The sequence below is a fragment of the Meriones unguiculatus genome, chromosome 10 (genome assembly GCF_030254825.1).
Source record: "Meriones unguiculatus strain TT.TT164.6M chromosome 10, Bangor_MerUng_6.1, whole genome shotgun sequence".
NCBI lineage: Eukaryota > Metazoa > Chordata > Mammalia > Rodentia > Muridae > Meriones > Meriones unguiculatus.
This window is the reverse complement of record NC_083358.1, coordinates 97533508-97557800: the sequence shown is the minus strand read 5'-3', so window position 1 is coordinate 97557800 and position 24293 is coordinate 97533508. Positions and strand designations below refer to the sequence as shown.

Below are 24293 nucleotides of genomic sequence, written 5' to 3'. Positions count from 1 at the left end.
TTCTCCTCTCTAAATAAACTCCAAAATGAGGCCACAAGAACCACTGCTGTCCTTCAATGGGCATGGCTCCCAGTCTAATCCAAAGCTCCTAGAACAGCTGAAGGCACAGCATGGCACCAAAGCAGAGAATTCTCTGTGGGCTTTGCTTACACTGGCTGGCGACCCAGAGGAGCTGGAACAAATAAGCGAGGTGCCCTGTGCTCTCCATGGCAACTTCCTCTTTCAGGCAGTCAACCTTGAGCTTCCTCCTCCCCATCACTTCTGTGGCAGAACACAGAGCCATTACACTGGCAGGTGAAAGTCCTCGGGTCCACTGTGGGTGAAGTCAGGCAAGTCAGTTCACTCCCTGGATCTCTGTCCATGGAAGAGAAGCTGTGCTTTCATTGATCCACTCTATGGACAAGGTCTGATGTTCTGGTGGATTCAGGAACCCCTAGTAGGTTCTTGAGATGGTCCAGGAGCTCTTCCACAGGGGGCCTACATGGCGCCACTTGGGCCACCACCATGTCTCTAGTGATCCCTGAGAAGTTCCAGCATGCTTTGCGAGTACTCAGAACCAACATCCATGGGCAGGAGACTACTGCCACTAAGGGTGTGGCGAGGAGATATGCTCATGTGTTTTTGAGGAGAGCAGACACTGACCTCACCAAGAGGGCTGGAGACCTCATGGAGGACGAGGCAAGAACTCGCCGCCAAGCAGAATCCGCGGTAGTACGAGGACCCGGACTGGTTCTTTTGAACAGACAGAAGATGTGAAGGATGGAAAGTGCAGCTGGGTTCTGGCCAATGGTCTAGACAACAAGCTGTTCGAGGACCTGGGAAAGATTAGAACCCATGGTAGGCCACTTTTGAGGCCTTCATGTCTGAGGTCAGCACACCAAAGCCACTGGCTGCTGGGGCTGTATTGAGAGTGTATCCTAGAGGAGATGAGTCATTGGGCCTTTGCTGTTAATAGTTTATATACCTTTTAAAAAATGCTCCAGGAAATCCCTTTTGGCTGAATTTATCTAAGACCTTGCAGCATCGTCTGGAGCTGAGTGCCTTATTTTCAGACGGTTTCTATCCTTCGCTCAACTTCCTGGCCTCACAAACTCATCTCCTGTATCTGGTAACACAAAGTATGAAAGTAAAAACCGATTCTTTGAGAAAGAGGGAAAAGGAAAAGGAAACAAAAAAGGCCTTCAGAGTCTGACTTGATGGGGCAAACTAGCTTAGAGCTGAAAACCAGGGGAAACCCACAGGATTAGAAAAAAAAAAAAAAACACATTCCATCCCAGTGTTCCTCTGACTTCATAGCAAAGACCGTGGCAAGGGTAAGAGGCGAAAGGGCCTCAAAGCACAGTGGAGCCAGCAAGAGTGAAGTATTAGACCATCCTCCACCCGCATCCTGGATCAGCCAGCCTTCAGTTCCTTTTTCTATAAAGTGAGCAGAACACCTGCTTTCACAAAGTCATTTAGCCTGAAGTAGAATATATTAACTAACAGGCGAAACACCTAGACCAATGCCTGACGTGTTAGAATGCTTTATACATTTTAGACTCCCGCCTCAGGTTAATGGTCACTGGCTTTTGTTTCCTTGGGAGGAATAAACCCAGGCATTACAGAGTCATGCATCTCCATACTGATGTCCTTCTTTTTAGCAAAATGTCCTTTTACAAAGTCTGAAGTTTGATTCGGCTAAACTAAAACATGATACTCCACACTCTATTCTCCCGGACTCAGAGATTAGGTGCTGGCAGTCCTGGAGAGCTGTGCTGTGGAGGGTAAGCAGAGCAACTCTGGAATTCCCCAGGGTCACCACTCCTCCGTAGCTCACACAGCCTCTCCCCTGACCAGCACTGACAGTGTTACAAGTCTCGGCTCAGTTTTCAGTCTCCTGAGCCATGAATGAACACAGAGGCTTGGCTCTTCCTGATGCTGCATGAGCACCCCCCAAATCTTACACCGTCTCACAGGAACTATAATGTCTATGTCTCTAAACCCAACTGTTAATCCTCAGACTTCGTAATCTGTGACCTGTCAGCCGCATTTGATGTGGCTTGGCCTCTCAGTGTCTTCCCTTGGTTTCCAGGGCACCTGGCCTCCCTCTCGCCACTCCAGCCACCCTTTCAGACCCCTTCTCCGGTTCTTTCTCATCCCCCCAGCTTCTAAGTGTTGTGCCACAGCAGTTCAAGCCCACACCCCTTGTCTCTTGTCTGTGGCTGTCACTCCCATGGTGATCGTGTAGTTTTACATGCTGTCTATATAGTGATGCCTCCCTGTATGCTGACATTTCTCTGCTGGAGTTCTCTGCCTCTTGCACCACCAGCACAGTAGCCTGATTCCAGAAACCGTCTGCTGGAGAGTGAACATCTCACTAGGACACACATACATGCCCACATTCTCTAATATAATAAGTCCTCTCCCTACTGGAGCCTCCACCCACGAATCCCCACTCCCTGTATGATAGTTCCTTACTGCTTCACTCCAGAGTATGTGTATCATTCTCTGACTTCCTATACACGGATATTTCTTTGTTTCTGCCTCTCCCCTTTATTATGTAAATTCCTCCCCCAGAGTAAGAACCTTTGTCTGCTGATTTCAGCTCCAGGACCCCAGCATCTAAAACAGTACTTATCCATAATAGGGACTAATAAACACTGATAGACAGTAAAGCAAATGAAAAATGGCAGGACTTCCATCCTCCAGCCCACTCTACAGAAAGAAGCTAGCTCAGCGTCCTGAAGAAAATCCTGGCAGTATCACTCATCTCAGCAAAGCATCCAGATCTGTACTGGTCTCTGAGTAGGCCTATGTGGCTCATGAGCATAAGAATGAGGTCATCCTTCGTGGAGGTGTGTTTTAAGTGTAAGGTGCTAAAACAAACACTTCATATTACATTCTGAAACTGTATATATTGGACTAAAAATATATATTATGGATTCACACACACAGCCTTTTTAACCGGAAGAAAAGTATTTTAAAAATCACGTGTGTCTTGCATTATACTTCTTTTTGTTGTTGTTGTTTTTATTAACTTTCTATTTTTTATATTAATTACAGTTTATTTATTTTGTATCCCAGCTGTAGACCCCTCCCTCATTCTCTCAATTCCACCCTCCCTCCCTCATCTCCTGCCTGCCCCTCTCTAAGTCCACTGATAGGGGAGGTCCTCCTCCCCTTCCACCTGACCCTAGCTTATCAGGACTGGCTGCAATGTCCTCCTCTGTGGCCTAGCTAGGCTGCTCCTCCCACGAGGGGGCAGGGGCGGAGAAGGACAAAGAGCTAGCTGCAGAGTTCATGCCAGAAACAGTCCCTGTCCCCCGCATTATGCTTCTAGTAGATATTATTGTGTAGATTCTATACATTCCCCACAGAGCAGGCAGAAAACACTCAATTCTCTTTCTGGTAGTCAAGACCCTTTGTAACCTACCCCCAAACTCTTTAACTTCTATATGTCCTTCTACCACAACCTTATAAACCATCCTACCTCAACAACACCTGCTGTTTGTCTTACTTATCTATTTTCCACCTTTCAGTGTTTGCTCTACTCGCCTCCTTCCTGGAGTGTCCTCTGAGGAATTTCCAATGCGCATGACCTATATCCTTTTTCTCAGTGGCTCTGCTCGGGGTCCACGGCCTCCCTCACGGTCTTCACAGAGCCGCTTTGTATCCTGGGTAGAAAATATCTCTACCCTCCAAGTACTTCAGGTGTTGCCTTACACCTGAATCATTTCCTACTTCACAGTTTTATGTGTCTAAGTGATGTGTTGGTTTTTTTGTTGTTGTTGTTTATCACGCTTTCCTTTTCAGCCCTTCCTTCACATGTCCCACCAAGGGAGACAAAGACAGCAGTTCCCTTGTAGTCAGAATTCCGACTTTCGCTGACCAGTGTCAGCTCATTACGCGGCACGACACGCTCCCCGAGGTCCAAGTCCCTACACAGCGGGAATATGGGAACATCAGCAGTCCGGGGCCAAGTTCACAACAGCGTTCACGAGCCACAGCAGCTGCGCGTGCGCGTGGCCGAGCGTCCACTCCGAGGGCGGGTGGAGCAAGGAGCGAGGCAGGAGGAGCCAGTCCGTCACGTTGGCCCCACCCACAGCGTCCGGTATAAAGTTGGACGCCGGTAGTTGTCCCCATATTCCCGAAGGGGCTCAGATCGCTCACCGCTATGTCGTCTAAGACGTCGTCTATGGTTCTGGGTTACTGGGATATCCGCGGGGTGAGTGGCGTCCAGCTTTTGACAGAGAAATGCAGCGGGTCAGGCTGGGGCGTCGGGACCGGGGCGGAGGCCGCCTCCCTGCCGCGACCGGCTTCAGCTAAGCTGCCTCCAGCCATCCTACGGCCTCCCCAGGCTCCCCGGGAGAGGAGCTAACTTGACTTCCCCGGTCCGAGAGAAGGGGCTGCTTAAGGACAGTGTCCCTCCACAGGACACAGGGGTTTGGCAGCGTTGGGTTGGGGACGTTGACGGGGCGGGGGGTTAGGGCGAGCAGGCGGGCACCGCGCAGGCGCGCTGACTGGGGTCTTTCTCCATCCTGCTACCTTTAGCTGGCTCATGCCATCCGCTTGCTCCTGGAGTTTACTGATACCTGCTATGAGGAGAAACAGTACACTTGTGGGGAAGGTAATGTCTGTGGGTGCTGGTGGCCCTCCGCACTGGGCCAGGGTGGCCCTGCAGTCGTCTTTTACCCAGAGGGGAGCACCACACCGAGGTCATGTGGGACCCCTGTTCCAGTCTGCGAGGAACTGCCAAGCAAGGCCCATCCTTGGGGTTTCCCTCTTGCTGTCCAAGCCCATCTTAATATGTAGGCTGCAGAAGCTCAAGGGTTGGATTTTGGCGATTGGGAACTTGAGGTATCAGGACTCAGTCGTTTCTCAGGCAGGCTGGTAAGGGGGTTGAGTCCCGCTTCTCTCTTTACAGCTCCTGACTACGACAGAAGCCAATGGCTGGACGTGAAATTCAAGCTAGATCTGGATTTTCCTAATGTAGGTGGCTTTGGACAAGTAGGTAGAAGGCAACGCCTTTGAGTGTATCTGTTCTTACTTCCTTCACCTCTGGTTTGAGAATCTAGTAATAGAGGCTATTCATGTGGATACAAAGGATAGAATTCAAGGGCCGCTGCACAGGAGGGAGAACAACATTTTAATCCCCACAACGACTATCAAACACTAACATTTTCCCGTCTCATAAAGACAGGCTATAAGAGACATTGGTTTCTAGCAAGGCGCACGACTTTGTCACTGATGGCTACCAGGTATTTTCATAGTATCCTAAATATGTCCCAGTGTCTTAAGTGTCATGTTTGCTAAAACAAATGCTCCTTAACGTATCCTGTTAAGTGCACTACTCTTACAGCTTTACTTAAAAATATTTGCTTTTTAACAGTATTCTCAGAAAGTCTACATTTGCCACACACATGCTGACACACAGGGTTAAGGACCCTTGTCTATAATTGGGTGAGGGCCTCATCCTAAATTCTGTTTATTTTGTACTTTCTCCTAGTTTGTACTCTCTCATGTTCACTGCCTTGCAAGTCTCCTCTTTCCCAGAAGAGTGGAAGAGGCAAGACCTCGCTAGTGCAAGGTTCACTCTTTGGTTTTGCCCTTCTAGCTGCCCTACCTTGTGGACGGGAAGAACAAGCTCACCCAGAGTAACGCCATCTTGCGGTACATCGCACGCAAGCACAACATGTGTGAGTGTGTTAAAGCTGATGTGAGAGGCGAGGTGGTTTGCTCAACTGGAGGTAGGCGATCCCAAGGGTGATCTATTGCCATCTGGCTACAGGTGGTGACACTGAAGAAGAAAAGATCCGAGTGGACATCATGGAGAACCAGATAATGGACTTCCGCATGCAGCTGGTTAAGCTCTGCTACAATTCTGAGCATGTAGGTTTCTTTATCGGGTGTCATCTGTGTTGGGTTTCAAGCAAAAGTGCCAAGGATTATTCTGCCTCCTTTTGTAATTGCCATCTTTCCATCAACCCAAACTGTAGGATTGGAAACAGACTCTGTATCTTTTGGTTCACTTTGTCTTGTAATTCTGCTGTTAGTTCCACCTCCTTTCCAAAGCCCAGCTCCCCATCCTGCCTCCTCCATGTGTAGGCAGAAAGAAGTTGCCTAGAGAAGGATCTGGTATGTCCACCACTGGTACAGGCCTTGACTACATTGTCAGCTAGTGTGTGTGTGTGTGTGTGTGTGTGAGAGAGAGAGAGAGAGAGAGAGCGAACATGCAAGCACACAATACAAATGTAGAGGCCCAAAGACAACAGTGTGAGACCTGAGAATCAAACAGTGCTCACTCCTGTTGAACCATCTTGTTGACCCAAGAACAGCTATTTGCTCCTTTTCCCTCCTAGGAAAGCCTGAAGCCTCAGTACTTGGAAGAGCTACCTTCACAGCTGAAACAATTCTCAATGTTCCTGGGGAAATACACATGGTTTGCAGGGGAAAAGGTAGGAAGAAGACACAGGGAGAGGATGTCTGTCTGTCTCTGCAGGCATTGGTGAACTTATCAGACCTGAAATCTCATTGTCTTCATTTTAGCTTACCTTTGTGGACTTCCTCACCTATGATGTTTTAGACCAGAACCGTATGTTTGAGCCCAAGTGCCTGGATGAGTTCCCAAATCTGAAGGCTTTCATGTGCCGTTTTGAGGTGATGTTTCCTATCCCTTTCTCAAAGAACTCTGTGTAGGCTCCATACACCCTGTAGGCCCCATGGGATTTGCCCAACAGCAGCTTCTGCCTAAATGGATCAGTGGTTAGACACCTCTGGGATCTTAGGTCTTAGGAAGATCCCGGCTTTTAACCCTGAAAGCAGAAGCAGAAAGAAATAGGTGAAAGCAAACAATACGTGAATGACAGTGTTTTGGAGTGGGTCTGCTGGGCTGGAGGTCCTAACCAGACCTGGTGTGTTTTCCCTTCAGGCTTTAGAGAAGATTGCTGCGTGCCTGCAGTCTGACCTCTTCAAGCTGCCAATCAATAACAAGATGGCCAAGTGGGGCAACAAGTGCTTGTGCTGAGCGAGCGCTCACTGCCAGCTCTGCTCCGTCCTGCCCCGGGGGCCCGAATCCTGCGTTTTCTGCTCTTTCTAATAAACGGCAGTTACATTAATTGCTGTCTAGGTGAATTTTTTTGTTGTTGTTGTTGTTGTTAATGTAAAGGTCAAAAAATAGTGAGGAGATGTTGAGAGTGGAGAAGAGATGAATCCATGCATAACCGCGTTGGCATTCTTTACTGCTCAGCTGAGTTCAAGGGCTAGAAGTTAGCCCTCAGCCTGGGCATGCACTGGAAGCAGAGGTGTCGCCCGTTTGAGGTGGCAGGTGCTTTAAACAGACGCAGAACCCCTGTGAATCCGTGGAGATAAGTAAGACGGTGTGATGCTGTCAAGACTCAGCAGGACTGGAGCTTACAAACCCCGCACGCTGGGCAGGTAATGGAGTTTAATGTGATAAAGATGGGCTTGTCAGAACAGTTGAAAGTCCGCTAGGCATGGTGGCACACGCCCGGCACTCAGGGAGGCAGGGGCAGGTAGACTTCTGTGAGTTCAAGGACAGCCAAGGTTACACCGAGAAACCCTGTCTCGAAAAACGAGAGAGAGAGAGAGAGAGAAAACCGTGTACCTTATACTAGGCAATGCACACCTGCTGGTGAACCTGAAGATTGACACAGGTACCTGAGGAAAGAATCTGTCGTCTTAAAATCCAAATAATATCCCATGGCCCAAACAAGTAGATGTCACAGAAATGCCCACCAGTGCCAATAGTGCCAACGGTGCCGTAAAGGACTGAAAGGAAGCGAGTGAGAGGTAACTGGTGGCATGCACTCAGAATGTCGGTGTTAGGGAGGCAGAGAGACAGATTTCTGGGGTGCGCTACTTGAAGTCCAGCCAAAGGATGAGTTCCAGGCCAGTGAGGAACCGTGTCCGAAGCAGGGTGGGGTGGCACCCTAAGGAATGACGCCTGAGGATGTCTTCTGGCTTCCACATGTATGTGAACACACACATGCATGTACAGCAGGACTCGGCGTACACTGAACACACAGAATGAACTATACGAACCAACAATGGATCCCCAGGATACTTTTGGGTTCTGAAATTAGTTTACAGATGAGGAATTACAACCAACGTGTCATCTTTTTGTGATGTAAAAGCCCATATTTTCCCACTGACACATTTGTGTAAGAGAGTGCCTGAGTCTAGAGGGACATAACCAAGCTGATAGGAGGCTTACAGGCAAAACTAAAAATGTCTCAGTTTCAAGAGTGAGCCTTAAAGGGGATTTCAGAGATAAGCTAAGATTTTCCTTTTTAGCTATGAGAACTAGGGTTTTTCGGGGTTTTTTTTTCTTTGTTTTTTTAGAAAAAAAAAATATTTAATTTTAAAATTTTGTTCATAAATTTAGTGAGTAAACAAGGTCCAGTGCACAGGATGCCAGGGCCCCACACCTGTGTTTTGCATCTGTTGGAAGTGGAAACAACCAGCTTTCTCTGTTTCTAAAATTATTATTTCTACATCCCAACCACAGTTTCCCCTCCTCTCTCCCTCCCAGTCCCTCCCCTCTACCTGCCCACCTCCACAACTCTTCATTTCTCTTCAGAAAAGGGCAGGCCTCCCATGGATATCAACTAAACATGGCATGTCAAGTTACAGTAAGACTAGGCACCTCCTCTCTTATTAAGGCTAGACCAAGCAGTCCAGCAGGAGGAAAAGGGTCCCAAAAGCGGGCAAAAGAGTAAGAGACAGCCCCTGCTCCCACTGTTAGGAGTCCCACAGGGAGACCCAGCTGCACAACTGTAACATAATGCATAACTAGTTTTAAGAAGAGAAAGCAAGGATCAGAAGGAAGGGGAGGAAGACCTCCCATATCAGTGGACTGGGAGAGGAAGCTACAGGGGGGATACAAAGTGAATAAATTGTAATTAATAAAAATATAAATAAAAAAAATAATTAAAAAAAAAGAGAGAAAGCAAAGTTAAAATTGATTCCCATGGAGACTGAATTGGCATTGCTTTTCATTCAAGAGCACAATCTGTATGAAACCTTCAGCCCCAGAGAGTGACCTGGAGACCAGACACCAGTAAGGGACATAGGACCTGCATGGCCTGGAACTCATTGCTGTCTGGACAGCGTCCTCAGGAGGTACAGTATAGATGCAAGATGTTATGCTCCTGGCTCAACTGCCACCTTTCACAATTCCTGCCAGTGGTAGTTAGGTGTCAAGACCAATGTTGTGCTGGAACATCAGTTTTGGGAGTATGAGGGAGTGGTATGCCCTAGAGAAGGCCTCGGGGATTTAATCAAGGACGGAGAAGTGAGGGCCAAAACAACTAGAAGCCAAATAGAAATGTAACATTCATTGTTGTATATCAATATTACACGTTTATCAGCCGAATACAGCACATGCGTGTTAGGTTTCTAAAAGGGCTGGGGGTCTACACTCAGCTTTACTGAGGTAGACACAGTTCTTTTCTCATCTGGAAGTTGTATTCAATGTGTAGTAAGGGTCTTGACCCCCCTCTCAAGGCCTGATTGGATGAGGATCTGCTTCCAAGCTTGTGACTGTTGATAGAATTGAATTTCTGCTACCTTGCTAGAGAGAGACCTCGGTTTCTTGATGGGTAACAGTGTGAAGCCACCTTCTCTTCCCTGTAAACAGGGCCTTGCCAAAATACTTCCACACAAAACAAGTCTCCTTTGAAGAGAGATGTAATCATATGTAACACAGCCATGGCACTTAGCTCACTCTGTCACATAGCTGTTATGGTTTGGGCATTGAATGCTCTCCAAACACCAGTATGTCAAAGGCTTGTCTTCCAGCTGGTGGTGCTTTTGGGAGATGGTAGCACCTCTAGGTGAAAAGGCCCTTGGTGGAAGAGTAGGACTCTGGCTCCTTCCCTGTCTGCCCCCTCCCTTCTTTCCCCCTACTTATTTCCTGGATGCCACGAAGTTAAAGGCCTCCCACCACAAGGCACTGTGCCACTACAGGCCCATAGCAGCAGGGATTGACCAGGGATTGCAGTTTCTGAAATTCTGAGTCAAAATAGTTAAAGTTGATTTAGCCCAGGTATTTGTCACAGTGGCAGAAAGCTGACACACTATTGAAGGTAAATCAGCCATTCAAGGGGAGGGGATTACATAAGGCCTAAGTTAGGGGTGTAGAAACAATCTCAGCATCTTATCCCTGCAGGGCAGAAGGCAAGACAATAGAAAATTAATCTTGCACCTTAATTCTAAGGTGACACAGAAGAGCGTGTGATGCAGTGAGCAACTGTAAAATAAAAATGGGTGAATGTCGACTGGTTAATATGAATTCCAAATATTCAGATTATAGACAAGTTACTTTTTTTTTTTTTTCAAGACGGCGTAGCCCTGTCTATCCTGAAACTCACTCTGTAAGCCAGGCTGGTCTCAGAGTCACATATCTGCCTCCCAAGTGCTGCTGGGATTGTGTCTTTTTTTTTTTTTTCTAGGCATTATATTGATGGTCAATTATATTTCCCCAAAGACAAAGAAGACCACTGAAAGAAAAGAAGTGGCTCTCCAGTCCCCAGTCAGTCTTGAACTCTTCATTTTAATATGGCTAGAAACAATAATGCTATCACAATGACCACCTTTTGGTTAGTTTTGGTGAAGCTAGCCTATTGTCTCATAAGGACAGAGGGACCAAAATACTGATAAATTAGTGACAAAATAGGTTTTAAAAAAAGGCCTTGTTATCAACGTATTCAGTTTCGTGGAGTAGTTCCCCGAAAGTATGAGGAAGCTGGTTGGTTTTGTTGTCGAAGTACCTACCCGGCTTAAAGCATTTCCCAGTCACATGGAAATTAGTGTACAAGTTTAAAAGACAGTTTGTGGTGGAGCTGTTTCCTGATGTGGTGGGCGGAGCAGGAACACCGATACCCTAGGCTTATATCTGCCCAGAAAGCCAGCTGAAGACGGGCTGGTGTGAACACCTGCCGTCTGTGTAGAAATCACAGATTCCTTCAATGACCCACGCCGCTAAAGAATGACTGAGCTGGATGGTGAAGGGGAGGAGGAAGAAGCTGTACTTTAGTCAATGCTTTTCCAATGTGCCAATCAGCTCTGGTCACTTTGTTGCTGAACTATCTCGGAGGTTAAACCACTCACGAAAACCACTGTGGTCTCCAACTGACCTTCATAATGACCTCTGCTCATTTCTCCTGTGCCCTCCCCTCCTACCCTGGATTCCTTATGAAACAAACACCGTTTTTACCCTGATTCTTTCAGTTCCCCACCAGTGGCAGCCTCCTGTGTATAGGTCTTCTCTAACAAGCAAACTGCTCCCTCGAGCTGTCTTGAGCGCGAAGTATTTCTAGAACACTTATACAGATATAAATCTAAATTCCTCGAAGCACCATATTTTTGCTTTTTCATGCAAATCTTCGATTGTCCTTTGCTTTCTCAGCAACCCCTTTGTCTTGTCCATTCACAGTCTCCTCCAAGCCTAGAATTGACTGGCATCTGCAAAAGCCTGTGAAAGTCACCACTTCCATGTGAGAAACCTCCACAAACCTCTCAATTCTAAATGTAGGCTTATCACCTGCTTCAGCCCATTGAACAGTAGAAATTCTACACATTTCTCAAGGAGAAACTTGAAGAGCCAATGCATAAGTTCCCACCTTGGCCTCCTACTCATGTGCTATGACGCTCTCTCTGTTCTGCTTGGAGGCAGATCTGAACACCTTGTTCCTAAAACAAAAGGAGGTGATTCAGACAGAAATGTTTAGAGTTCAGCTTCAGGGAGGTCGGTGTGAAGAGGGCGGCTCTGGGGCCTGAGAGTAGGTTATTTGACACCATAGCCTGGCTCATTCCCTGCTTAGGCCAAATGGAATGAAATACTTTTGAAAGCAAATAGGGATGGGCTTGTAATGTACTTATGAGATTTTCAATGGAAATAATTATAGGTGACTTGTACGTGGGACTTAAATCCAGAAGAAAAGATCAGGTAGAAGTATGTGTGTATCTGACTCTTAATGAAATATATACTGCTGTGGTTATTAGAAGGATGTGTCTTCAAAGAAATAGCAGCACAACAAACAGGGTAATGGCCACACTTTGAAGTAAGTTTGAAGTAAGTTATAACTATTAGGTAACTATATTTTATTAAGATGGAATGTTTTCCAATTATATTAACAGATATTCTTTTTTGTTGCTGCTTCAGATAAGGTCTCATATACAGCCAAGGAAATCTCAAATTCAAATCCTGCTGCCTCGGCCTTCAGGGCTGGGATTACAGGTGTGTGCCACCACACCCGGCTACCAGGTGCTCTTTTTAAAAGTGAAATTAAGATCCTTTCTGCTTCCCTCCCGAATCATGTTTCAGATGAGAGGAGAACTATGGGCTATAGGCAGTGCAGCAGACCCTAAGGCCTCTTGGGTGGACCTGTGCTTTTTGGAAGGTAGTGGACTACCTCACAACGTGACCTAGTTGAGAAAAGCCAGTTATCTGTTTTGAAGTGTTATAACAGGAATCTTTGGTTCAGCTGGTAAAGTAATTGCATGCAAGTGTAAGGACCGGAGTTCAAATCCCTGACACCCACGTAAAAGCATCTCACAGCAGGGTGTTGTGGGGCATAGAGACAAGAGGATCTATGGAACTTGCTGGCCATCCAGTCTACACAGTTGATATAGTTCAGATTCAGAGAGCTCCCTTGCCTCAAAAAATAAGGTGGAGAACAATAGGGTGTCAGGCATCCATCCCCCACTGGACTCCAGGATGCCTCTTCTTACTCTGAAGGCAGATTCTGTCCAGCTCCTCCATCATGAAGAGAGAAGCCAGGAGCCGTTGAGAGTCATTCTAGGTCGGCTGGTGGGTGTAAAAGGCTGTTTCCAGAAAGATGATAAGAGGTTTTCCAGAGCACAGTGGGTTCTGAGTTTTCCAGTTGTATAGTCATTGGTTGATAAGCTGACATAAACCATGAAAGAGAAGGAAAACCTTTGGGTCTTGGGCCCACCAGGGGCTGCCTCTGACCCAAGGAAATTCCTCTAGGATCCCCCATATCCAGAGCCATTATATGTGGGGGGTTGTAGAAGAGGCTACCCCCTCCAGGAGTGGCTATTTCCCCCTCCCTGGGGACAGATGGCTGCATAGTAGAATGCACAGAGGGAACACATGGCAGAGGAAAACAGAAGATGGTTTTGAGTCTTGTTCCAGATCTTAGATTGAAAGACGGAGCCTCTTTCCCTTCAGGATGGCATTAGCTGTTAATCTATTATATATGTCCCTTATTATATTGAGGTGCATTCTTTCTCTATACGTAATTTATTTAGAGTTTTTCAGTCCCAAGGGGATGCTGGATTTTGTTGAATGCTTTTCTGCATCTTTTGAGAGGATCACCTGATGAATAAATGAATAGATCTTCTTTGATCCATTTGAGTCCCTCGGATAGATCCCAGAGAATGATCTTTTAAATATGCTGTTGAATTCAGCTTAGATTTTGTTGATGAATTTTGCATTTCAGCTTCAAAGTGGCTGACCCCAGTTGGTCCAGCCTTATAGACTGCTTTAGCCAGTACTTCAGCTAAGACCTGTATTTTCCTGTCACACAGAGCCTGGACAGCTAGAGAAACAGCTGGCTCTCCTAGGACCTGGCCTTTATCCCAATTTTCTTAGGGCCCACAAAAGAAAATGATGCCCCATTCCAAAAATGTGGGATGGATGGTTTTTGGTCATTCAGTGGGTGATGAATGATTGTTGTCATTAAAAAGGGGGTCGGTGGCAAGTTGTTAATGGTCATGGTCAGGGAGGAAACAAAGTAGAGGAGGTTAGAGTCAGAGATCTCTTTTCCTCTTTCCTTTAGGCTTTTTTCTTCTCATCTCTACTGTTAAAGAAAAAAAGGGGAGAAGGAATAAAAAGAAAAGAGAGGGACATAGGAATAGGATAAAGTAGATTATTGAATCTACTTTCAGACTAAAGAATATTAACAACTCAATATTTTACATCTGATATGTATTTTGTATGTTGATACCTATTTAGGGTTGTATTTAGCCACAATATGCTATAATATGTTTCAACTCTTGTATAAGGTATTGCACCTATGCAACTCATTTAATAATGCAAGAAGTTCAAGTCCTTTTGAAAGCTGCTGTTATAAACTGTTTAGAATAATTAAGTAATGCAAGTTAGCAGTCAGTCAATAAAACTCATGGTCATGTTAGATACTAGTTTAGTTAATTACAGAAATATGTGTCTTAGGTTGAACAGATAGTAATAGCTAGAAACAAGCAATACTTGCCTATTCCGATATATAATAGACTGTCTTCAAAAACCTCAGGGCTCTACAGAATATGGCATTTAAAGAGGTTTTATTAATAAAAGGATTTTTTTTTTACAGTGAGACATGTCAGTTCCTGACAGCACCCCCATTCCACTTCAAAGAAGATGACGGGCTTTAAAGAACCTTCAAATGGAGTTTGCTTCAAATAGGGCAAAGCTGGTGGCCAATGTGCAAGAAACTGCCCTTGCCTCAACTGCTGACAGCATGCTGTCCGAGCTGTGGACAAACAGGACATGGAAGAAGTCAATTGTCAAGCTTTGCCAAAACAAGGTAGTCAGTCTGTCCTAATTCCTGCTTCACTGAAAAAAATCTGTCCTATACTGAGCCAGAAGGCCAAAGATGATGCTTCAGTGTTGCTGAGGAACATTGAGTGACAGTCCAGGCAGCCAGCTGTCTCTGTCATTTCTGTAGTTTTGGAAACTGCTTGCTCTGTACTTCCTGGCTACTCTGGTATCCTTCTTAGGTTTCTGATGGGGTTGAAGACTAGATAGTTACAGTTTTACATAAAAAGTTTAAGTTGTGAAGGATCTAAGAAAGTATTGTAGGGTCTAAGAAGATGCTTTAAGGATGGTCAATGCAAGTTATGAAGGTAGGAGAATGTGAAAATTTAAGTAATAGGTGTTTTAAGATTGATAAATGAAGCAGGGCATGGTGGCACATGACTTTAATCCAAGCACTTAGGGAGGCTGAGGCAGGTAGATCACTGTGAATTAAAGGCCAGCCTTATCTACAAAGTGAGTCCAGGATAGCCAAGGCTACACAGAGAAACTTTGCCTCCAAAAACTGAAACCAAAACAACAAAAAAGGATGAATGAAGGTTAGAGGGTTTAAGAAGGTATTTTATGAAGGTTGGAGGAAGTTGTAAACAGGTACTCTAAGGTTGGTAATTGAAAACTGTGATAGCTAGAGAAGGTAAAGGCATGATAAGAAAGGGATTTAGGTAAAGAACTTTGGAATCACCAAGATAGATAGATAATGGAAAAATGGACTAGACACTGTGAATGTAATTCTAACGTAATAGTTTCCATAGTTGTTCTTATTGTATATAGTTTATTGACATTAGAGAAAAAACTATTTCTTGGACTAAAAGGAGAAAATGTAGATGTGACCTTCACTCATATTATATTAAGGTGTTTCTGTATATTCAGTTATTAATTGCTGAACTGGCAGTGAATTAAGTGCTTAAAAAATTCTGGTATTGTTGTTGCTATTGAAGAATCTCCTGTCTCAATGTTGTGTAACAATTACTCCCCAAATATCTCTGGTTAATAAAGTAGCTGAAGAGCCTGTAACTGGGCAGAAGAGATAGGAAGTAGGACTTCCATTTCCAATTTGGGGGTCCCAAGTAGAGATGGGGGGAGAGGGAGGAGGAGAAAGAGAAGAGGAAGGTCACCAAGACATGAGGAGGAGGTCACCATGGGGGAGTTGCCATGGTAACAAAGATGGAGCAGGAGTGGCCAGGGAGAAACTGGAGGACAAGGAACAGGGCATGTGGCTAGGAAGTAGTTAGACTAGCATAGACAAATTAGAATAGATCAATATCTGCCCAGTCACGGTGCCTGATACTTATTAATAAATTTAAAAGTTCTCTGTCTCATTATTTGGGAGCTAGAGCAGGGACAGAAAAAAAAATTAATTCCAGCACTCAGCACAGATGCAGCCCCCTCCTACACAAAATTAATGGCAAGGAATATAAAAAAACTGTAAGCAATCTCATTGTGGGGCCATCAAGACCCCCTTCCCACATCCCTGTCCCTTCTGTGGATAAAAGAACAAAGCCCACCCAAGCAAGTCGACGCAGTTTGTCCTGAGAGGCACAGACAACTAGACACAGAACAAGTGTGGTTCAGACTTTATTAAGGATCAGACAGGGCGGGGACAGTCCCATACCGGAGACCAGGGTCTGCAAACTAGAGGACTGGCCTTTCTGGCAGCACGGGGTAGCCTCGCAGGATGATGGGCTCCTGCACAGAAGGCAGGACTGGTTTCTCCGACGGTGCTGGGAGCCCCAGAGTCAGGTGCATCCCTTCAGCACCCCTAGCAAACCTGATGGATACTAGGATCCAGGGCAAAGACAAGAAAAGGAAGTAAGGGACTGAAGGAAAGGGGAGCTAGAGTGAATAGAGGTTTGGTGTGGGGAGAGGCTGAGTGGAAAAGAGGAGTTGCTAGGGCCTTTCAAAAGAGAATTTCCAGTAAGGAAGGAATGGGGAGACTGATGCAGTGGTCCAGGGCCCCAGATGTGCCCCAGGCCAATGACCACCAAACCTAGATCTCCTCTTGGCCCTGGTATTAAAGCATCCTACTTGTTACCCCACAGTGCCATCTTCAAATATATGGGGCCTGAAAGGAAGCGGCTGGACTTCATGTAGGCAGAGATTTTCTCCAGGGCCTGTAAGTGGAAAGGAGAAAGCAAAGCTCAGCCCAGCCCACTGGGCTGACCAGCCAAACCCCATGAACTCCATGTGGGCCCAAGATCTGGAGGAAAGCAGAGCGGTCAACCTCAGCTCTGGAAAATTCCTTTTCCTAGAGTCCCACCTTAAGGAGAACATCAAGTGGAGAAACAGCACAAGTCAATGCACTAACACGCTCCTAGGTTGCTTAGCAACCTGATGCCATCACCTGCCACCACCAGGTGTGTGTACACCAGATGTAAAGGACCGGCCCATCACTGCATGCTCTCTCTGCCTCAGTTTCTCTCCCCATCTCTGAGTTCTCTCTCCTGGAGAGTGTCACCCTATCCCCCTTTCTCTCCTCTCCCATGTTCTTCCACTGTCTCTCTCTCTCTGCCTGTCCCTCTAATGCTGTCTGTATTCATCCCCACTCTGTATTCTCCTCTCTTTTGTAAGCTCTCTCTCTGTCTCTGTCTCACCTTTCTCATAATAAACTTCCCTGTACCACAACCTGTTGCACAGTGTGTAATTTATATATCATAACAGTGAGGGCTTGGTGTCCTCCAGACAGTAAACCATAGGTTAGGGGAAAAAACACTCAATGGTTGGGATCCTTTACTCCCAGCACTAGGGAGGCAGAGGCAGGCAAATCTCTGTGAGTTCAAGGCCAGCCTGGTCTACAAAATATGTTCCAGGACAGCCAGGGCTCGTATACAGAGAAACCCTGTCTTGAAAAACCAAAAACCAATCAAGCAAAAAAAAAAAAACAAAAACAAAACAAAACAAAAAAACAACAAACACTCAACGGGCCTGCAAGAAGTCCAGAGGTTAAGCAACCTCCTCCTACTCACACAGCCCTGCCACTGTCTGCACAGTCATACTCTTTTTTTCATGGGGAAGCTCCTGCCTGTATTTACACATAGCGGAAGGAGCTGGCAGGGAAAGGAGTTGGCAGAACACACTTGAAAAAGAGCCCAGATTTCACCTAATGACTCAGCAAATCCTTAACAGAAGTATCTAAGGAGGGAGGGTGGTCCACCGGAAAGGCAGGGTAAGTAGGGTTCTGATCCGTTCCCAGAAAGCAGAAAGTGCACATTACTCTACCTGGTACCCAATGGTAGTCCAATGTTACTATACTACAATCAGTCTTATCTGTAGCTCTGATGTAGGTACCGTGCCACATTCACTCAGCCCGTGGGAATTCTTCCCAAGATTAAGTTCCCCGCTAACTAACTGCTGAGGAATTCTAAAATTCAGGACAGCCAGTTTGCAACAAGCCAGAATGCCAGGCCTCAGGCTGCAACTCTCATATCTCCCTTCCCTCTTTCCCCACAGCATTGCCAGCTCTTGTGTAATTCCCAAAAGCTGTTCAACTTAGACCAGAAGCAGAGCTAATGAGCACTAGCCAAGAAGGAGTAGGGGATAAAAACAGATTCCAGGCTTAAAACAAGTTAATGCTTCAAATTATGAAATTTCTAATAAAGTAGATTTTTTAAGGGGTGTCAAACTCAGGGGCCCGGATGCCACTTGAGTCACCATGAGGTTCAAGCTTGGATCTCTGGCCCCAGGTGATACTGCACACACTTCACAGTCTGCTGTGCCCAGCATTGTGTGGTATACTTAGTGCCAGGATGAGGGTACAGGGCCTGTCCTCTGGGACCTGACAGTGTGCCTCACTTGAAAGAGGTCAGCAAACGGGTGTTGAAATAAGCATATGGCCTCGTCTCATAGATGGAAACTGGAACATTAGCCGGTAGGAGAGGGAGAGGGATAGGGAGGGAAAAGAGTTGCCTACATAAAAAGGATAACCCCCCAACAGGGGCTCCGTGTGTCTACTCTTTCCAAACACCTTTACAGCCCGAGCTCCCACAGTGGGGATGTGGGAAGGGAAGTGCTTTGCAGGTCAGCCATGAAGACTTACTGTGCTGTGATGCTTCACATGGACCCTGAGGTCCTTTACCTTCCTCATGCCTAAAGCCAGCTGCACACTTCCGTCATGGTCCACTGCTCAAAAGGGTGGCGGCCAGAAAACCCTGGCTGGACAAAGGCCTGAGGTTTTTCTTTTCAGCAGTAAGTGCCATTCCAGGGCTTCCCCCAGAAGTCAGAGGCCCACACAAAACAGGCCTTCGTGGGTGGGAGTGGAGCCCTGGAGCAAGTGACTTACCTTCCAGATTCAGTTTATCTTAGGGTTCTGCTAGTTCTATCCATCTTGTAGGAACCTTGGAGTGATAAATTTGACCCTATAAAGGTAAGATGCTGAGCACAGATCCTCACAGAAAGCCAGTGCTCAATAAATGCTAATGATTCTTCATTTCTATTCCAAGGAGTAGAAAGGCATCCTGGGAAAAAGAAAGGGAAGTAGGGCATCCAAGAGCAACCATGATCAGGCCATCACCTCAAAGCGGGCCAGGAAGTCCTTCAGGTTTGGGAAGGCGTCCAGACACTTGGGCTCAAATATACGGTGCTGGTCAAGGATGTCATAAGCGAGGAAATCCACGTAGGTGATCTGCAGGAAGCCAAGGGTGAGTGCACTGGAATTTGACACCTGGGAAGGACTGCAACTTCTCCTCCCCACCTCCCTCCCTTTACCTTGTCCCCTGCAAACCATGGCCGCTTGCCCAGGAACTCAGAGTAGAGCTTCATCTTCTCGGGAAGACCCTCTAAGCACTCTGGCCTCCGTTTCTCCTGAGTTAGGGAGAAACCATAACAACAAGCCGTCACCACCCTCTGACATAGGTTCTCTGGCCATCTGATTTCACAAGAATACAGAGGTGAGTGTCCCCTGCTCAAGGCTGGGCTTGAATCAGTTTCCAGATTTTAGGTTAATTTGTTGCAACCTATTTGACTTCTACAGGCACCAGGTCTCATTTGTTGGAGGTGATGAGACATCAGACAAGAAGACAACATTATCTTTGACCTTCTCTTATTGCCCAAATCAGATCCTGGGGCCAGACTCGGAGGTGCCTATGGACCCGTCACACTCTGGAATCAGATGGCTGGTGCAATCAAAGAAACAAAATACTAAGACATCTCAGGAGGGAAGGAAAGCTTTTCCTACTGGCTGGCAGAACAGGAAAATTCTAGTACTTTTTATAAAGTGAAGGTGCATTTGATGTTGAAAGTGAAGAGGGTCAGGGACAGTGACCTTCTGGCCAACCTTGAGCTGCCTATTGGGAAGTGGTCCTGATTCCTGCTGCTACTAAAGGCAGGAAAACTAAAGTTCTGGAGACAGAGGGCCTGTGGAGGTGAAAGGTCAGGGATGAGGAGGGCTCAGAATACATACCCTAATGTTTAAAACTGTATTTTTAGCTTGGAGGATCCAAACTGTACCCTAAGGAGTGGTGAAAAATGATTCACAATGGCTATTTGGTGAGATTCTGGAGTCATTAAGGCCACTTGGTTTCCGGGATAAGTAAGTCCTTAAAGAATCAGTAATGCAGGAGTCAAACGTAAACTTGACCAATATAGATGTGAACCTAAGATTTTAACTCTGAACACTGTCTTCTCCATCCACTGGAGGACTCACAAAGTCAGGGCTGTAGCAAACCATGGCCAACTGCAGGCGGGTGTCCATGACCTGGTTCTCCAAAATGTCCACACGGATCCTCTCCTCCTCTGTCTCCCCACCTGCAGCACACACAGCACAGACTCACCCTCAGCCTCCCGCCCCAGCCAAGCCCAGGGAGATGACCACCATCCTCCTCCCCGCAGACAACCTCACTCACACAGGTTGTGCTTGCGGGCAAGGTAGCGCAGGATGGCGTTGCTCTGGGTGATCTTGTGTGACCCATCAATTAAGTAGGGCAGCTGGATGGACAAGAAGGAACAGTCAGAGAGGATATGAGATCCCAACATTCCTTCCCTGGGTGAGAACAGACATTAGGCCTGGCACCCAGTATGCCTGGCATGGGAAACCCTCCATGAACACAGGGCGCCAGAAGAGCAGAAACCCCTCACCCAGGCAAGGAGATGAGCTAAGAACACCGCACCTTCCCCCAAACCTCTCCTTCCCTGCGCTTACGTTGGGAAAGTCCAGGCCCAGCTTGAATTTCTCACTCAGCCACTGGCTTTGGTCATAGTCAGGAGCTGTGGTGGACAAGAGGTTGTGAAAAGAAATCGCCCCAGTTCCCACTCTCCTACAAGGACCTAGGAGGCAGGCAAGCTCTCCCCATCGCACCCCTATCCCCACCCCCACGCCCAAGCAGGGAACCTGAAACCTCATACAGTGAGTCTCGTTTTCCAAGGCTGCAGGAAGGAACGAAGAGTGCTTGGGACTATGGGCCCTCCAGCTCTAGGCCAAAAGGTTTAGGCCAAGGCTAAATTACAGAGGGAAAGCCAGAGCCCCGTACAGGAGGGCCAAACCGTCTTCACAGGGGGTTCCTGAAGGTGGAGACTCTAGCTCGATCTACCTGGAGGAGCCCCCGCAGATCTGGGCAACAGGGAGCCAGGCACAGGGGCTCCTGAGGACCCCTAGTCAGAAGCTGGGGAAGAGTCTGACTGAGAGGGTGTTATTACCGTCCCCCATGGTGTAACGCTTCTCCTCATAGCTTGAGTCTGTGTATTCCAGGAGCAGGCGGATGGCGTGACACAACTGCAAGATAAGACTGGTCAGAGACGCACCGGACCCTGACGGTATGGCCTTCTCTCTCTATTTGAATCCCTAGAATCTATTTGATCTAATAGCACACACACACACACACACACACAGAGAGAGAGAGAGACAGAGAGAGAGAGACAGAGAGAGAGACAGAGACAGAGACAGAGACAGAGAGAGTCTCAAACACCTGAGCACACCCGCCCCTGGTCTCCAGCGCTCTCGGCTGACAGAACCCTCTCTCACCCCACGGATGTCCCAGTAACCCAGCGTCATAGGCATGGTGCTGGTGCTGTCTGGCTTAAGCGGAGCTAGGTAAACTGTAACTGTGCTCTGGCGCTCTGTGCTCTGACAGAAGCAGAGGGACTGGTAGTAAATCCAGTCGTCCTTGGCCCCGCCTCCTTCCCGTCCGCCCCTCCCCTGATAGGGTAGGCTCTCGCCCAGGTCTTCCCTCAGCTTCCAACCCTGAACCACTCCGCCCCGAAGAAGACCGAGGCCAATCTAAGTAGCCTTGGCTGCGTGGCCCCGGGAGTAAAGTTTGGATCCGACCCCTAAAGCTTGTTGGGTGGCTCTGCATGCCCCGTCCCTGCCTGCCGGCGCAGACGCTGCCTCCTCCTTCTCTCCCCATCCCCCAAAGATGTCGGTGCCTTTAGAGAGAGGCCAGATGTTGGAAATGCAACGATCCCTCCTTCGTTCCCCGCTTCTTATCACTCAGCCTGTTGCTAGCCTAAAACAAGACACCCCCAACGAAGAGTTTAGTCCTATTGTTGGAAAAGCAGGAAGGATCCTGGCCAATTTGGAAAAAAAACAAAACAAAACTGGTGTTTACAGGAATAATAAAACAGACCTATCGAAGGACAAAGGGCAGACAGTATCGAGTGGTTTCGGTGTTTATTATCTTGGCTGTGTTTGCGACTCTGGACACTGAGGGCACTGCGGACCTGAGAGACAACCCCACCCACGGCCACCCCCAGCTTCCCCGGAGGGCACTAGGCTGCCATGGCTTCACCCTACCACCAAGAAGGGCTGGAAGTACAGAGCTCACAGCTGGAGCATGCTAGGGTGTGAAAGTATGTGTTCCAAGGGAACAGACACCTCTCCTGCTCCCAACGGACAAGAGGATGCTGGCAAGAGTGGATCTTTAAAGAACTGTACAGGACACAGGGGACCCAGAACCAGATCTTCAGGTGTCAGGGTCGCCAACACCCATATATGTCTGGGCATGATAGGGAGAATCAAGTAGCTTTCAAACCACCCTTCAATATGGGCCTTGTGGTACGATGTCCTATCGAGAACACTGTCCTACCTGCCAGCCTACTTCCTCAAAGGCAAGGCTGTTTCAAAATCAAGAGGTGTGTGATTAATTGAGCGTTGGTTGTCTTTGCCCCGATTAAAGGAAATGGCAAGATACAAGGAAGAATGGGAAACAGGTGACCCAGACCCCGCAAATAAAAGGCCGCTGCAATGCGGAAAGTGTATTTGGAGAATTAACACCGGTTAGGACGTCAGCGTGAGGTGTAAAGTGGGCCTGGGTCAGGCTGAAGCTACCTCAGCGCTAAGGACAGAGGAACAGACTACTCGGTGGATCTTTGCGAAGCTTGAAGCTCTGACACCATTTCATGGCGCTAGCGCGATTGACTAGCAGAATGCCACTAGCTGTGGCGAAAGCTGCTTATGTCTAGACACAGCCAGTCCTCCGAATTCAGGTCTCTAAAATGCACCCGAGTTACAGGAGGAGGATAATGCTTCAACGTAAATTCTCACATAGCTTTCCCCAGACCAGCCATCAGCGCATGTACACACGTGCATGCATGAGTCTCTGAACCATTGTTAAGGATAATTCGGGACGGAGGATTTTTTTGTCGACTTGACAAAAGCTAGAGTTGTCTGAGAAGGGGGACCGACAACTGAGAAAACGCCTCCATGAAATCGGCCAATAGGCAAGGCTGTGGGCAGTCTTGATTTATGATTGATGGGGGAGGCCCCGGGGCTCGTGGACTTGGGTGCCAGGAAGCAGCACTCCCCCACAGCCTCTGTGTCAACTCCTGCCTCCTGTCCTGTTTGAGTCCCTGCCCTGACTTCACTCAGTGAGGGGACTGTAGCGTGGACGTGTAAGCTAAAATGTAAACCCTTTCCTCACGGGGTTGCTTCCCGGAGTCACGGCGTTTCATCACGGCAATGGAAACCCTAAGTAAGACAGGCCATAAAGGAGCAGGGAAATATGGAATTTCTGGCTCTAGCTGAGAAAATAATTCTTAAGAAAAACTTGTATGCAAATTAAAATGATAATCTTAAAAATATAAGACAAGGATCTGGAGAGATGGCTCAGTCAGTAGTTAAGAGTACTTGCTGCCCTTCCGGAGAACAGAGGCTCAATTCTCAGCACCTACATGGAGGCTCACAACCATCTGTAATTACAGTTCTGGGTGATCTGCAATACTCTCTACTGACAGGCAAAACACACATAAACCTAAAATAAATTCAAAATATGTTGAACAAATCCTGGAACATTACTGTTTATCCACCTGGCCTTTCCTTACTATATTAAAAAAAAAAAAAAAAAAAAAAGCAGTTGCCGTCATCTTCCCAGAGACTGGGTCCCATTGCATTGCTCTTCTGTAGACCAGCGATTCAGGAAACACGGGCCACAGTATCCTGTTTCCATACTCTCTGAAGAGTGGAGAGTAAGGCAGGGGCAGCAGGAGAGGAGGAGCCAGGCTGGCCAGGACAAGGTCTCTAAGGAGCTGAGAAAGGGGACTTAGACCCTTCTGGGGAGAGCGCTATGCTGAAGGAAGGGAAGGTTTGGGCTGGCCAGGCTCTCAAAGCGGTGTTCCCAAACACCATCACCCCCTGAATGACCCTATACTCTGAAAAGTAATAGGAGGCAGTGAGACCAGGGACCCAGGGAACAGGTCTGAAACAAGAGGTCATAGTCAATAGTGACCTCACAGGAATTCATCCGGAGTTGCCAGCCCCTGTGGATCTCCATGTGTTTGGTGCACAGTGTGGACATGTCTGGTTGTTCAGAGA

General features: G+C 47.2%; 2 protein-coding genes and 1 pseudogene across 3 annotated transcripts; 2 read left to right on the top strand and 1 right to left on the bottom strand.

Annotated features, from left to right (window-relative positions):
* Positions 1-504: 504 nt before the first annotated feature.
* On the top strand, positions 505-921 carry LOC110545494 (small ribosomal subunit protein uS13-like; annotated as a pseudogene).
* Positions 922-4046: 3125 nt separating this feature from the next.
* Positions 4047-7094, top strand: Gstm3 (glutathione S-transferase mu 3). 2 transcript variants are annotated; one of them, XM_021631730.2, is made up of 8 exons: positions 4047-4204; positions 4531-4606; positions 4904-4968; positions 5594-5675; positions 5768-5868; positions 6339-6434; positions 6526-6636; positions 6908-7094. In XM_021631730.2, exons 1-8 carry the CDS (start codon positions 4154-4156, stop codon positions 7001-7003), a joined length of 678 nt encoding a protein of 225 aa, XP_021487405.1. In that variant the 5' UTR covers positions 4047-4153; the 3' UTR covers positions 7004-7094. The 2 variants fall into 2 exon arrangements, with proteins under 2 accessions (XP_021487405.1, XP_060248888.1); XM_060392905.1 differs by having other exon boundaries at positions 4904-4986.
* Positions 7095-16119: 9025 nt separating this feature from the next.
* Positions 16120-21666, bottom strand: LOC110545532 (glutathione S-transferase Mu 2). The gene is made up of 8 exons (XM_021631712.2): positions 21510-21666; positions 21185-21260; positions 20691-20755; positions 20395-20476; positions 20196-20296; positions 19259-19354; positions 19065-19175; positions 16120-16668 (listed from the first exon to the last, which is right to left on the bottom strand). The coding sequence occupies exons 1-8, from the start codon at positions 21543-21545 to the stop codon at positions 16579-16581; spliced, it is 657 nt and encodes a 218-aa protein (XP_021487387.1). The 5' UTR covers positions 21546-21666; the 3' UTR covers positions 16120-16578.
* Positions 21667-24293: the final 2627 nt, after the last annotated feature.

Excerpts from the sequence above, each read along its gene's own strand:
- Gstm3 (XM_060392905.1), top strand. The coding sequence starts at position 4,154 with ATGTCGTCTAAGACGTCGTCTATGGTTCTGGGTTACTGGGATATCCGC. Across the intron at positions 4,987-5,593 it reads ATGTAGGTGGCTTTGGACAA|CTGCCCTACCTTGTGGACGG; the intron begins GTAGGTAGAAGG and ends TTGCCCTTCTAG. Across the intron at positions 5,869-6,338 it reads TCTGCTACAATTCTGAGCAT|GAAAGCCTGAAGCCTCAGTA; the intron begins GTAGGTTTCTTT and ends TTTCCCTCCTAG.
- LOC110545532 (XM_021631712.2), bottom strand. The coding sequence starts at position 21,545 with ATGCCTATGACGCTGGGTTACTGGGACATCCGTGGG. Across the intron at positions 20,477-20,690 it reads TGGGCCTGGACTTTCCCAAC|CTGCCCTACTTAATTGATGG; the intron begins GTAAGCGCAGGG and ends TTGTCCATCCAG. Across the intron at positions 19,355-20,195 it reads TTTGCTACAGCCCTGACTTT|GAGAAACGGAGGCCAGAGTG; the intron begins GTGAGTCCTCCA and ends TCCCTAACTCAG.